Here is a 14,638-nt window from a genome sequence, read left to right on the forward strand (position 1 = left end):
GTTTTCAGAGTATCCCTAAGAATATGCAAGAGATAGATAGATAAAGAGATTTGCAGGGAAATCTATCTATCTATCTATCTATCTATCTATCTATCTATCTATCTATCTATCTATCTATCTATCTATCTATCTATTAAAGCTTACTAAACCGCTATAACTGCCAGAGGCAGAGCAGAGCGGTGTACACACTACAAAGAGAAGAAAAGAACTCCTGAAAATCTAACTGGCAGGTGGTCCTCCAGGACATGCTTGAGAACCACTGATCTAAAAACCAGTCCTATAGAATAATCCCCAGTAGCACACAGAAGCTTCCACTCAAAGTTACATCTGCTGTGAGGCTAATGCAACTCTCTGTGGGCATGCATATATTTAATAAAGTATGTATATCCCTCACAACTCTACCACAGCTCCACAAAAATGCTGTTCCCAGGAATGTCTATGCAAGGTCTGTGTAACATAGTTAACAAAAGCTTAAAATTCAGATAAAAGAAAAGAACTCCATAACAAAACAAAAAAGAAAAAAAGAGGCACAATATTTAATCAAAGAAAACACAACCAATCAATAGATTATCAGATTATCCACCCACCTTCCTGCTGACCGTAAATATAGGGTGCTACAGCCTAGTCCAACCAAAGCTGTACAAAAGGTGGGGTTTCAACCTATGAAAGGATGTTTCTTTATGGATAGTAACTGGAAGAGAATTCCAAAAATAAGGGGCAAGGAAGGAAAAGGCAGAACATCTGGTAGAGTCAAGGTGAGAACAGAACACTTATAGAAAAGTAAGAAAATTCTCTGCCTGAGAGCAGAGAGAGTGAGCAGGCATGTAAGAATAAGAAGTGGAGAATGATATGAGCCAGAGCAAGAATTTTGAATTGAATAGAATAATAAACACGAAACCAGTGATGTTCAGTAAGGAGGAGTGTCACACGATCAAATCAATGAGCATTAAATAGAAGTCATACTGCAGTGTGGTTTGAAGTCACCTTCTCCGAGGACAAGCAGGCTGCATTAATCCCACATGTGGGTGATGTCATCCAACGGAGCCCCGGTGCATATGCTGAATTGCTAGAACTGAACAAAAGTTCTAGTAGCGCCCCACCATGCATGCATTGGTGCCTTCCCACCCAGTCCTCAAACGCACGTCCCCTCAGTCTCTTTTTCTCGGCGATGAGAGGACCCTTTTTGTAGTGTTCTTCTTATGCTGCATTTTTGAGAATTTTTTCGTTTTCATGAGTGGCTTCCCTAGTGAGTAATTTTCTCCCTTTTTTTTCTTTATTTCTTCTTCCTCATATTTTTCAACAGTTTTTTTTTATTTTATTTTTTTCAGTTTCCTTTTTTGTGAGTGGATACACAGGCTGCAGCCCCGACCTCAATTTCAATGCTTCCCTTTTCTACTTGTTTAAGACTGAGGAGTTTAATTTAGCTAAAATTATTTTCTTGATGTCCCATAAGACCCCAGTGGCTTCAAGCGGCACGCTAAGTGCCGCCGCATTATTTCTCTAATGGACCCACACAACTGGTACATTGGGTGCCTTGGGCCAAATCATGACCCTTCTGTGATCTTTGTCTTTAAATGCAGGCAAGGACACAAGGAGTACATTTGGCTCAAAGGAAGCACCAGCGACATCAACCTCAATAGCTGCTCCAACACTGGTAACTACTGGGAGTGCACTGGCATCGGGTGGGTCTCCACCTGCCTCAACACCAGACACTGTGAATAGGACCTGGGACTGGTCAGCATCAGACCCAACACCAGGCAGACGCTTGGATTCGGCGGTGTCCTCATTGGCACTAGGTGATCAAGGTACTATACATTGGGGGAAGCCCAAGAAGCAGAAGCATCAGTCCTCCTCAATGCATGGTGCCAGGAGCACCAGGGCATCAAGCTCTCTGATACCAGAGAAGCGCCGACATCGAGAGGAGTTCTCCCCCTCTTTGGAAGAGGTGCTGGTGTCTCAGTCATCAAGTAGCCAGGCTCCCATCATCGGTTTGGCAATGATGACTTTGCAGGCTGCCTCCATACCAGCTCCCATGCCTTTGCCAATGCCCAGCTTTGATGAGCAGTTCCAGAGCATGTTCCAAGAAGGGCTGGTGCAGTTGCTGCAGGGTACTCCAGCTTTAGCATTGAAGGTGCAGCCCGAGCCCCTCTCCAAGGCTCCATTGATGCTGGTGCTCAGTTGATTGACACCAGTACCTCGCAGAGTGCCAGAGCTGAGTACCCCTTCTGACATCAGAGGAGGAAGCTTCCCCAGAGGGAAGGGCTGCACCTTGATATTCCTCGGAGCATGGACATCATTCTACTAGATCAAGGCCAGTGCAGACCCAGTCTCCTGTCCTCATGAGGAGGAGGAGTCTGACTGTGAGCGCTTATGGGAATCAGATACAGCTCCAGATTACTTCTCAGAATAGGAATCATATGGTATCCTATCTGATCCCTCACCTCCTCAAGAGAGACAAAAATCTCTTCCAGAGGCACTCTTTTTCACTGGTTTTGCCAGGGAGATGGCTGCAGCCATCTCATTTAAGTTGGAGACGTAGGAGGAAACCAGGGCAGAGATGTTATCTGTCTTGGGCTATAAGTTTCTTCCTAAGGAAGGGGATCACAGTACCGTTGCACCCTATCCTTAAAGATATATAGATGAGGAATTGGGAATCTCCCCTCGCTGTTCAGGTAGCACCCAAGAAGTTGGATAAGCAGTACTGTATCCAGAAGGCTCCCAAATTCGAGAAGCCCCAGCTGCCTCATCACTCTTTGGTAGTCGAATCCGCTCTCAAATGAGCCAACAGTTCTTGGTCTCAGGCTTGGTGCCTCTGGGGCGAAAGGCCAGAACCTTGGACTCATTTGGGAGGAAAAACTTTTCAAACCTTAATGTTCATTGCCGCATCCAGTCCTACCAGCTCTACATGAGCCTTTACTTGGAGTCTTTAGTGAATAGTACACTCAGTCTGGTGGACTCACTCCCTGCAGAGCATTCTGCTGAACTTTGCCAGTTGGCCAATAAGCAGATGGAGTATAGGCATTATTTGGCCAGAGGCGCTTATGACACCTTTGATATTGCATCCAGACTCTCTAGAATGGGTGGGGGGATGTGCAGACTCTCATGGCTGCGTGTCTGTGACCTGGAACAGGCTATTCAAGAGAGATTGGCAGATATGCCATGCTCAGGGGACAACTTATTTGGAAAGAAAGTGAAAGAGGTCGCTGACCTCATTAAAAAGCACACTGATACTATCCACACTCTCTTTCCGCAACCTCCATCTGCATCTTCTTCCACAAGAAGATTTGATGGGGCAGAGGTGCAGATCCTACTACTCTCAAAAGCATATATATCAGCCCTCGGTCTGGTTCACTCAGATGACTCAAGGCCAGCATCCCAGGTCTCACCAGTCCTGCCCTCAGAAGTCTCTGCTGGCTCCCCAGTCAAAGCAGGGTATGTGCTTTTGACTGGCTCCAGCAAAGCATAGCCGTCAAAGAGTATCAGTTCCAGATGACCTACCAGTCGGAGGGAGGTTCACTTTTACCACCAGAGATAGCTCCTTACAACCTATGACCAGTGGGTTCTTCAAATAGTCCGTCGCAGGCACGCTTTGAACTGGCATCAGTGACCTCCAAATTTCCCACCAAGAATGTCCCATCAGCTCTCTGTAAAAGCAAGCACTTGTAAAAGTTATCTCCGCCCTTCTGCAGGCCCAAGCGGTCAAACTTCTGCCACCAGAGGAAGAAGGGCAAGGTTCTATTCCAGGTATTTCCTTGTGACCAAGAAAATAGGGGGATACCGACTCTTCCTAGTCCTGAACAAATTTCTTGTAAAAAACAGTTCAGGATGATTTCCCCGGGCACCCTACTCCCTCTTATTCAAGAGAAACACCACATCCAGTATTGTGTTCTACCATTTCGCCTAGCGTCTGCCCCCAGAGTTTTCACCAACTTCCTGGTGGTAGTTGCAGCATATATACGCAGACTGGGATTGTATGCATTTCCTTACCTGGATGATTGCTTGGTCAAACAACACATCTCAGGAAGGAGAAACCAAGTCTATGCAGTTGACTATTCAGGTGCTAGAGCTACTGGGGTTTGCCATAAATTATCCCAAATCCCATCTCAATTGGACTACATAGGAGCGGCTCGGACCTTCCTTCCTCTAGAGAGAGCAGATACCTTAGTAGTGCTTGACTCACAGATCTGCAGCAGCCAGCATGTTTCAGCTCAGCAAATGTTGAGACTGATGGGCCTCATGGCCTCCACAGTGTATTTCACTCCCATGGAATGTCTCCATTTGAGAAGGGCCCAATGGACCTTAGTTTCCCAGTGGTCTCAAGTCACAGGGAATCTAACAGATGTCATTCACGTCCCGTCAGAGTTCACTCACACCCTTCTCTGGTCTAATTTGACTCTGGGACTTCCATTCCAAATTAATGCATCAAAAGATGTTGATAATGGATGTATCCAACCTCGGTTGGGGAGCTCATGTGGATGGGCTTCACACTCACGGTCAGTGGACCACTCAGGGCGCTCATCTTCAAATCAATCTCTTTGAGTTATGGGTCATCTGGAACGCTCTAAATGCTTTCAAAGATTGACTCCAAAACCAAACTATCCAAATTCAGACACACAACCAGGTTGCGATGTTTTATGTCAACACATAGTGGGGTATGGGAGCCTACCCCTTGTGTCAGGAAGCCAGGGCCGGCACAACCCGGTAAGTGCGGTAAGCAAGGCAGGGGGGCGCTGACCTCTGGAGGGCGCCACAAGCCACACTTACCACTGCCGGGAGAGGTCCTCACGATCCTCACCTGCCCACCCTCTTCTCCCACAACTGCCCTCCTTTCCTTCCTGCCGCCCTGCCTTTAAAACTTTTATTTTACCTCAAGTTGCAGTGGGGGAAGTGAAAACAGCAGGCTCGGCTCACCTCCAGCTTTTCCTTCCCTTCCCTCTCAGTGTCCTGCCCTCGCAGAAAGAGGAAATTACATCAGAGGATGGCGGGAAACTGAGAGAGAAGGGAAGGCTGGAGGTGAGCCGAGCCAAGCCTGCCACCTTCATTGCCACCACTGCAACTTCAGGTAAATTAAAAGTTTTAAAGGCAGGGTGGCAGGAAGGAAAGGAGTGCAGTTGTGGGAGAAGAGGGTGGGCAGGTGAGGGTGGGGGCTTAAAAGGGGGGCTAGGGAGAGTCAGTGGACACGGATCAGATGGGATGGGATGAGATGGGAGGGCAGAGGAGAATTGCTGGACATGGATGGGAGGGGAAGGCAGGGGAGAGAGGAGAAATCGCTGGACATGGATGGGTGGGGAGGGCAGAGGAGAATTGCTGGACATGGATGGGAGGGTAGGGGAAAAAGGAGAAATCTCTGGACATGGAGGGCAGGAGAGAAGAGAATTGCTGGATATGGATGTATGGAGGGGAGGGCAGGGGAAGGAGGAGAGTTGCTGAACATGGATGAATGGAGAGGAGGGCAGGAGAAATGTAGGACATGGATGGAAGAGAGGGAAGACAGGAAGGAGATGCACATGGATGGAGGAGAGGGATCGAGGAGAATTGCTGAACATGGATGGAGTGGAGAGCAGGGAAGAGAGGAGAAATGTTGGACAGGGATGGAGGGAAGGAAAGACAGAGAAAGGAGATGCATATGGATGGAGGGGTAGGGAGAGAGGAGAAATGCTGGACATGGATAGAGGGGAGGGAAGACAGAGGAAGGAGATGCATACTGAACGGAGATGAGGGAAAGGGAAAAGAGGAGAAAAACTACACATGGATGGAGAAAAGAGACAAAAGCTGGATCCACTCTGTATCTTCTCTAGTCAAGTCTGTGGAGGACCCAGCTTTTACCTGTGGATGTAGGGCAAGAAATGAAGAAGAAAGGAGGAAAGTAAAGAAATAAATGGAAAGGAAGCCCTGGAAACGGAGTTTAGAGAACAGATAGAGAGCAGGAGAATCAGAGACTGGGACCAACATGATCAGAAAAACAAAGTCAGCAGACAACAAAGGTAGAAAAAATCATTTTATTTTCATTTTAGTGTTTGGAATATGTCCAATTTGAGAATTTACATCTGCTGTCTTATTTTGCAATGTATAGCAATGTGTTTCTTTCTGTTTTTCTGGTATTGTGCTGCTTGCAGAGTCTAACTTCTTAGGATTTCAGGTTAAATTTGAAGAGGGGCTTTCTCTGTTCTGCATGTATGACTGCAAGGCCAAGTGTCTGAATAGAGATCTGTTTGTTAGGTTCTGAGATTTTGATAACATATTGCTTCAGGTTTGGCAAGACTAGTCTCCTAATTCCTGGTCTGTATGCTAATTTGGTTTGTGTCATTTTGGGTATACTGGAGCTGTAACAGCTTACAGAAATTATTTATAATAAAAAAAAAAAGTTATTTTTCTTCTTCTATACTGGTATAATATTTTCAATGATACCTGTTTATATGTGCCATGGCTGGTAAAAGGGGTGTGGCTACTGTAGGGTGTGGCTACTGTAGGGGAAGAGCCATAGTGACCTTGCCCCTGGATGGGTATGTGGAGCTGACTAATAGGCTGCAGGAGGGTGCCAGAAACCCTAGCACCGGCACTGCAGGAAGCGGTAGATATGTGACAATGGGCTCTCCTTCATGGGATGAGCCTCTGTGCCATATACCTTCTCAGCAAGTACAACTGCCTGGTGGGTATACTGAGCAGGATATTGATATTGCAACTGCACGACTGGTCATGCAACAAGCACACAGCATGAAAGATTTTACAGGAGTGGGGCACTCCCTCGGTGGATCTTTTCACCACTCAACAACAAGGTCCCTCAGTTCTGCCCCAGGCTCAAATCACATGGCAGACTACCATCATTTGCCTTTCTCCTACACTGGGGGAGGACTTCTGTATGCGTATTCTCCTATACCTCTGATAGGAAGACCTTGCTGAAACTCAGGCAAGACCGAGGAACCAGGATACTTGGGGGTGGGGAGTAAGGATTGACACTTAAGTGCACGTTTTATAAAATACATGTGTATGCTGTGAGTTCTACTGACACATACACAAAGTTACTCTTGCCTTGGAGCTTATGTAAACCTATGCTGAAGCTTTTGGATAGGATATTTTAAAAGGACATGGGTGCATATGTTAGCTTTATCATAAGAACATAAGAAGAGTCATTCTGGGTCAGATCAATCGTCCATCTAACCCAATATCCTACTGCCAACAGTGGCTTGCACTCAAACCTCTTTCTAAACCTTCTTGAAAGAAATACTACAAAAAGGTGATCAATTGACCCAACTGAAGTAGCAACCTTAGGAGATATTTCTGTTCAATTTGATAAAAGTCAGAAGGGGAAGAGAAGGATTATCTAGTTCTTTTCCTTTCTTCTCATAGTTTAATAGTAAACTTGATGGCATTTATACTTTAAACATTGTATCTCAGGTCTTCCCAAACCTGTTCTGAGGACCCCTCTGCTAGTCAGGTTTTCGAGATAACCACAATGGATGTACATGAGATAAATGTGCATATGCTGGGTCTACAGTGCATGCAGATTGATCTTCTACATATTTATTATGAATATTCTGAAAAATCGACTGGCTATGGCATCCCCACAACAAGTTTGAGAAGCCATCATGTATCTCAAAAGCTAATCATACATGTATATGGGGGACAGACCATGATACTTTGTATGATATTTAGATGTATATTAAATTTTCTGTTTTCAGCCAAACGAAGTTCTCCAACCAGCAGTCAGAACCAAACTCCTAAATCACCTAGACAGGACACGGAACACCCTGAGGTACTACTTCCATTGACATGAGTACAAGCAAACATACAGAGAAATCTCAGCTCAGAGTTCTTACTGCTGAATTATTTTCTATTGAAGCACTATTGTTAAAGTGATTTTTATAGAAGTAAAAAGGAGACAACCCTCCAGTGGTGTGATCTGAGAGAAAACTGTGCTATACAAAGTAAAGCACTACAGGGATTATCAAGGAAAACTACAACACTAGATGGACTAGTTAGACAGAATATCAGAAATGGTGAGGGACCGAGGCAGTACTGGAGTTATCAGGAAGGGAGTGGTAGCACCAGGATGGTAAGAGTAGAATGGCAAGACTAAGGTGAATGTAAGGAGAACATCAGTAGTGAGGTAAACGTGGTACTAGACCAGTCAGGAGGAGAGTAAGAACAGTGTAATGTTCACTTCCTTATCTACTATTCATGCTTCCACATCCCAGTTTACAGTTTCTCTTCTCTCCTCTTCCCCTTCTGCTACCATCCATTTCTCCTTTCCTCTTTTCTTATGTCCCCACTGGCCCATTTCTAACCCTAATTAGTCCTCTCTCCCTTTATGACATCACCTTCCCTCTTGACATCTTCTCACTTCCTTCAGCCCCTCTCTCCTCATCTCTGATATTTTTGTTCCCTTTCAACCCTCCGTTTCCCTCTTTATGGTTCCCCCAACCTTTCCTGCTCCCTTCAGTCCTCCATCTTTCCTCTCTTGCCCTGTTCCTTTTCTAATTCCATTCCTCTTGCTCTTTTGATGGTAAATTATAGCATCAGAGTGCACAGACAAGCAAAAGAACTGCAAGTGCTATCCTCACATCAGCTCCTCTTCTTCTTTCTGGCACAAAGTAGTACCACAACAATCATTGACTCCTTTCTTCTCTATGAGGGTCATTTTATAACAGGGCACCAGGTTGAAGAGGGCAAGTGTCTACTTAGGCACTATTATATAAAAACACATGGAGCCTTATTTTATAAAGGAAGTGGGGAGGGGAATTTGCCTGCCCAGGTTGAGATGAGAAGAATAATTCCCACCCCTACAGTCAATCCTCTCTTTTGAGATCTGATTCCTCTTACCCTTTAAAGCAACCAATTCCCCTCTAACCACATGGCATGAAGACCCTACCCACCACCCTGATCCTCATCCCTGCCTGTTCAAGATTAGCACTAGGGGTCTTGTAGTAATTTTTGAACCCAGTGATGTCAAGTAGACATCACTCCTGCTCCTACTAGACACCAGGAACCGCAGTAAAGCTGGGGGTGGGGATTGAAGGGCTGCTGGAGAGGTCTTGGGGGATTCATTTTTGTCAGGTGGGTTGGGTGGGGGTGTCTTTATGTTGAAGAAGTTGTGGGTGGGGAGGATTCAGATTTCATGGAGGGATCAGCTGTTGGGTGGAGATCAGATGTTTTATGTGATCATTGTGAAAGAATCAAGGTTGGGAGGGTTGATCGGTGGGTTGCCCAAACCTTGGCATTTACAGCTTCCCCTTTAAGCAGGTACTTATGTCTAGGGGTAGTTGTAAATGCCATTCATCATCTACATTTTTTCTAATTGATGTGGATTCTCCTTCTAAGATGGGGAATTCATGATGATATTGTAGGCCCTCCCTTACCAATTCCTCCATGCCTCCTGGAAATGTAAATGAGTAAGTATCCCTAGGTTTAAATAGCCCCTGTTTTCAAATGACATTTACACATGTGGGCCTTATCAACATGTGTAAATACTATTCTATATGTGTTTATATGTGGGAACCTCCATAGGCACCTGTATGTCTTTATAAAATACTAATAAGTTGCAGAAATTGCACCTATATTGCAGGCACAAACATTTACACCTGCTCTCAAGCAGATGTAAATATTTGTACGAAAAGTACATACATATTTGCAATGTCTGCCCTCACTCTGCCCAAACTCTGCCATAGGACATGCCTACTGAAGAAGTATGCTCCATCGTATCATTGCACGTATTTTTACGCACGTATATTGCCACATGGGACGGAAAGATGAGGAGAAGCTGCTACAGGGAAAGCATGTGCAGCATTTTTTGCTGATCTCTGCACCACTGTCCCTGTCTGCTCCTGGTTCTAAGGTAACACGCTGCCAAATCTCTGTCTAATGGCAGCAGCACTGATGGTGCTGAAAGCTGGGAGATTTGAAGGGAGATCTAGGAGGCAGAAGGGACAGAAGGCATGCCAGGAGTCTCTTAAAAGGTCTTAATTTGGGCTTTCTTAAGAATATAAGAGACAAGAGAAGCAATGGCACTGCAGAAAGACTCTTTAAATAAGGTTAATAAAAACTCTCTTGCAATTTATATTTGACACTAAAATTTGATTCATTGTTACACACAGAAAGAGAGAGAAAAAAAGAAAGAAAGAGGGAGGGAGGGAGAGTATATGTGGATAAGAATATTTAACAGAAACATTTTTATAGATAGATTGATCTATTAACAGTCCTTACAACCAAGCAAGCTCAAAGAACCATTAGCACATTTTTTATCTGCAAAAAAGATAGAGACTTTTCAAATAGCCCATTTACCTAGGTAAATATCTTTTGGAAATTGCCCTCATTACACACACACTCACTCACTGACTCACATATTTAAAAAGTATGATGCCCAATTATGCAGTTTTATAGGATAGTTGTGAGAGGGCTTGTGTTGGAATGATTGTTGGGATTAATTATCAAATTTTGGGGTGGAGTGGGGCCTGACAGTAAATTGAGTGGATGAGCTGGAAGACCAAATATTTGCCTGGGGTGGCCAATCACCTTTCACAGGCCCTATTTCCATATTAAAGACTGCACATTTCTTTCCTGCAATAGGCCCCATTCCAGTCTCAAGACATCTTTGTACCCAGTTGTTTAACTCAATGCAGTTTATAAAAGGTATCATAGATATGTCAATCAAAAAGAGCCTTGATGACTTGATCTTCGCCACTAATTTGTACTCAATCTTTCCTTCCATAGACAGGCCACTAGCCGCCAAGTAAAATACTCTACCTTCTATAAAAACCCAGACATACTCAATCACCATTATTCACGAACATGCAAATAACATATTTGACCCTCTATCACTGACAGATCATTTCATCAAATGTAACTATTCTGTTTGTAAGCCACATTGAAACAATGTTAATTGGAAAATATGGGATATAAATGTCGAAATAAATAAATAAAATAAAATAAATAAAAACAAGTCCTAGCTAGGATAAGATCTGTCAATGTCCAAATGCTCATGAGGGATGCCCTTCTTTTTTCCATTATCAGCCAAGGACGCCCATCTGTTAACCACGCCCCCATCCCGCCTTCGGTGCACTGCCAACACGCCCCCTTGAACTTTGGTCATCCCCGCGACGGAAAGCAGTTGAGGACGTTTTGTGTCGGAAGATGGGCGCCCTTCTCCTTCGAAAATAAGCAGGATGGTGGACCATCATATTAGAGGCAGTGAATCTTGCCTAATAAGTTCAAAAAATTCACCTTCAGTCTTTCACTATTGTAGTCATAAGTCCAAGTGCCTTTGTGAATAAATATGTGAAAAAAATCTTGTCATTTATCCAAACTCTTTTCTTCAAAAACTATATTTAGAGCATAGATAAATTTAAAAATAAACTTATCTGGCAGTCACTGTTCCATTAAAGAAGGGCACAAAGTACAAGGCAAAACGCCAAGCAGAAAATAATTACTATTGTATATATATTTTAAACTATCATTAAATACAGCATGGTTGAATTGTTATAGACATTTGGGGGCCCTTTTTCCAAACTGCGGTAAAAATTGCTTTAGCACATCCTTCTGCAGGTCATTCCTGCACCTAAGACCATTTCTCTACATGGGCAAAATGGCCGCTTTTTCTGTTGCTGTTTTTTTTTTTTAAATTAATCACCACACATTAATTTTCCCATTATCATGTGACCATTAGCACATGAACCCCTACTGCTATCTATTTTGTAGGTGGTAAGGGCTCACATGCTAAAAGGCCTTTTTTGTTGAGTGAGCATGCATTGGTGCTCACTGCAGCTTAGTAAAAGGAGCCCTTAGTAATTTATAAAGGCAAAGATAGGGCCCTGTTTACCAATCTGTGACAAAAGGGGGCTGGCTCTGGCATCGGTATGTGTTTTACATGAGCGCTGAGGTCCCCTTTTACTACAGCTGGTAAAAGGGAAGTCTCGACTTCTGTCAGGAAATGGCTGTGCAACAAGTAAAGCACTTGCTGCACTGCCATTTCAGGGGGGAGCCCTTACCATTGCCATTGAGGTGGCAGTAAGGGTTCCTGCATTAACCCAGCGGTAACTGGGCAGCATGCAGCACTACCTGATTACTGCCGGGTACACCCCAGTCCTACAACAATAAATACATTTTTGTAGCACCGGAAATGACAGTGCGCTAGGGGTGGGGAGTACGGCCAGGCTGCTGCGGTAGCCTGGCGGTACTTCCTGTGTAGCGAGCAGTAAGCTCGCGTTGGGTTTACCACCGCTTAGTAAAAAGAGCCCATAGCTATTTGTGTGCCTTTTCAATATAGGCACATACAATAATCCCCAATAGTGCACAAATTCTCTCACAAAAATGTGCATCTGCTCTGAAGCAAGAATACACGAGTGTGTGTGTACTCCAGGGGCGTATCTGCGTGGGGCCACAGGGGCCTGGGCCCCCGCAGATTTCGTCCTGGACCCCCCTACCGCCGTTAACCCTCCCTCGCCTACCACCAACCCTTTCCCCGCCTACCGCGGTCACCTACCCCCGAAGTCCGCTCCTGCCGTTTTTTTTAAATATTACTTCAGCTGGCGGGGGACACCAATCCCCGCCAGCCCAGCTGAGGTCTTTAACTTCTTCATCCTCGTACTGTTAAACCTGCAATGCATCCTTCCAGTTGGACGGAGTTTGACGTCGCAGCACGTTGTACGTGCAGGACGTCAACGTGCTGCGACGTTAAACTCCGTCCAACTGGAAGGTTGCATTGCAGGTTTAACAGCACGAGGATGAAGAAGTTAAAGACCTCGGCTGGGCTGGCGGGGGTTGGGGTCCCCCGCCAGCTGAAGTAATATTTTAGAAAAACGGCAGGAGCGGACCTCGGAGGGTAGGTGACCGCGGTAGGCGGGGAAAGGGTTGGCGGTAGGCGGGGGAGGGTTAACGGCGGTGGGGGGGTTATAATGTGCCCCCTCACTCTAGCCCCTGCCCCCCCTACCGCCGAACCTCAGATATGCCCCTGGTGTACTCTGTACATGTACACTTGTATATGCATGATCCATATAAGAGAATGCATGTGTGTTTGTGCACATGCATTTTTTAAGCACCATTTTCCATGTGTAAGATACATGCTTTACACTCTGAAAATGCTTTATAAAATTACCCCCATATTATGCAGCACACAGATGCTTCATTTATTGATGTATAGATAAATGCTAATTTAATAAGCTTAAATTAATGTTTTTCCTCTTTCTGTTAATGTAAAACACTTCAAGGGTCTTCAGGTGGTATATGAAACAGCACAAACAGATTCAGTTTCTCCCAGAGCCACTGTTTCCAGCTGTCACCGAGCAAATTCTTTTGATGGAAGTGCATCATCCCAGACATCCCAGGGCAGAGGGCCTTCCGTGTCCAGGTACAGGCTCATGCTGATTAGCAACTCATATTATTCCCGAGTCAATATTCAGCCGACAACAGCCAGCATTTTCTTTAAACACTGACTGCTGGATTCTATATATTGCGCCTAGTGTTCCGCTCCTAAATCTAAGCATATTCCATAACAATGTGCGTAGCTTAATTGGCTTAACAAGCCGATCAGAGTTGTTAACAGCACTTAACAAGCAATAATGAGCCCTAATTGGCAATAATTAGAATTTATGCACATAGCTCACTAAGGGGTCCTTTTACAAAGGCGCGCTGAAGCGGTAGTGTTGGCACGGGTTTAGGGTGCACGCTGATCCATTTTTTAGCTTGCCTGTAAAAAAGGCCTTTTTAAAATTTTAGCCGAAAATGGACGTGAGGCAAAATGAAAATTGCCACATGTCCATTTTGGGTCTGAGAGCTTACTGCCAGCGATTGACCTAGCAGTAAAATCTCAGGTGGTAACCGGGCGGTAATGACCTACACGCACCAAATGCCACTTGGTGCGCGTCCGTTACATGCACCCAGAAATATTTATTTTTCAGATGCGTGTATAGGATGTGCGCCAAAAATTAAATTACCGCAAGAGCCATGCAGTAGTCGGGTGGTAACTCCATTTTGGCACATGTCGGATGCGCATAGACGCTTACGCGGCTTAGTAAAAGAACCCCTAAATATATGCTGTAACTCACTGCACCTAAATATTAATGTGCACATCCAAAAGTGGCTCTAGGTGGGGAAATGTGCGTTTCGTGGGTGTTCTCAAATTTACACTCATTGTTATAGAATATGGCCCAGTCCGCGTAAATCTATGTGCAGTGATTTACACCACATTTTCAGTGGTGTAAATGAATGTGCATAGTTTTAGGCGCTGGGATATCAACTAAGCATATTCTATATACCGCGCCTAACTCTTATAAAATACACGGAGGCAAAAATGATTTCCACGTGGATTTTCCAGGTGCCATATATAGAATCTCTCCCCGCTTGCCACAGTTTGGTTTATATCCAGATATTCATCACTGGCTTGGCTGTGTCTGTGGAGGGTCCTTGCTGTACACCTGTTCACACTATCACAATATCATACCCCTAATACTATAGACTTGTACACACAATTTTTGCATAGTGTGCAAATTTGCATATGTGAGATACAGAATAGTGTCAGTTATGCACATACTAGCCGTTAAACCCGTAACAACGGGCTAGTTTTTTGTTTTCCTATGGCCTCCCCCCTTCCACCAACCCTGCTCTCTCCCCTGCCCTCCCCCCATGTCCAGCAACCCTCCTCTCCCCC

At 44.8% G+C, this 14,638-nt stretch overlaps 1 protein-coding gene across 1 annotated transcript in view; it reads left to right on the forward strand.

Annotated features, from left to right (window-relative positions):
* The window catches only part of UNC80 (unc-80 homolog, NALCN channel complex subunit), a 417,216-nt gene that overhangs the window by 48,076 nt on the left and 354,502 nt on the right, over positions 1-14,638 (forward strand). The window contains 2 exon segments of the mRNA XM_030209474.1: positions 7,680-7,753; positions 13,200-13,339. Coding sequence (XP_030065334.1) covers positions 7,680-7,753; positions 13,200-13,339 — 214 coding nt within the window.

The sequence above is a fragment of the Microcaecilia unicolor genome, chromosome 7 (assembly GCF_901765095.1).
Source record: "Microcaecilia unicolor chromosome 7, aMicUni1.1, whole genome shotgun sequence".
NCBI lineage: Eukaryota > Metazoa > Chordata > Amphibia > Gymnophiona > Siphonopidae > Microcaecilia > Microcaecilia unicolor.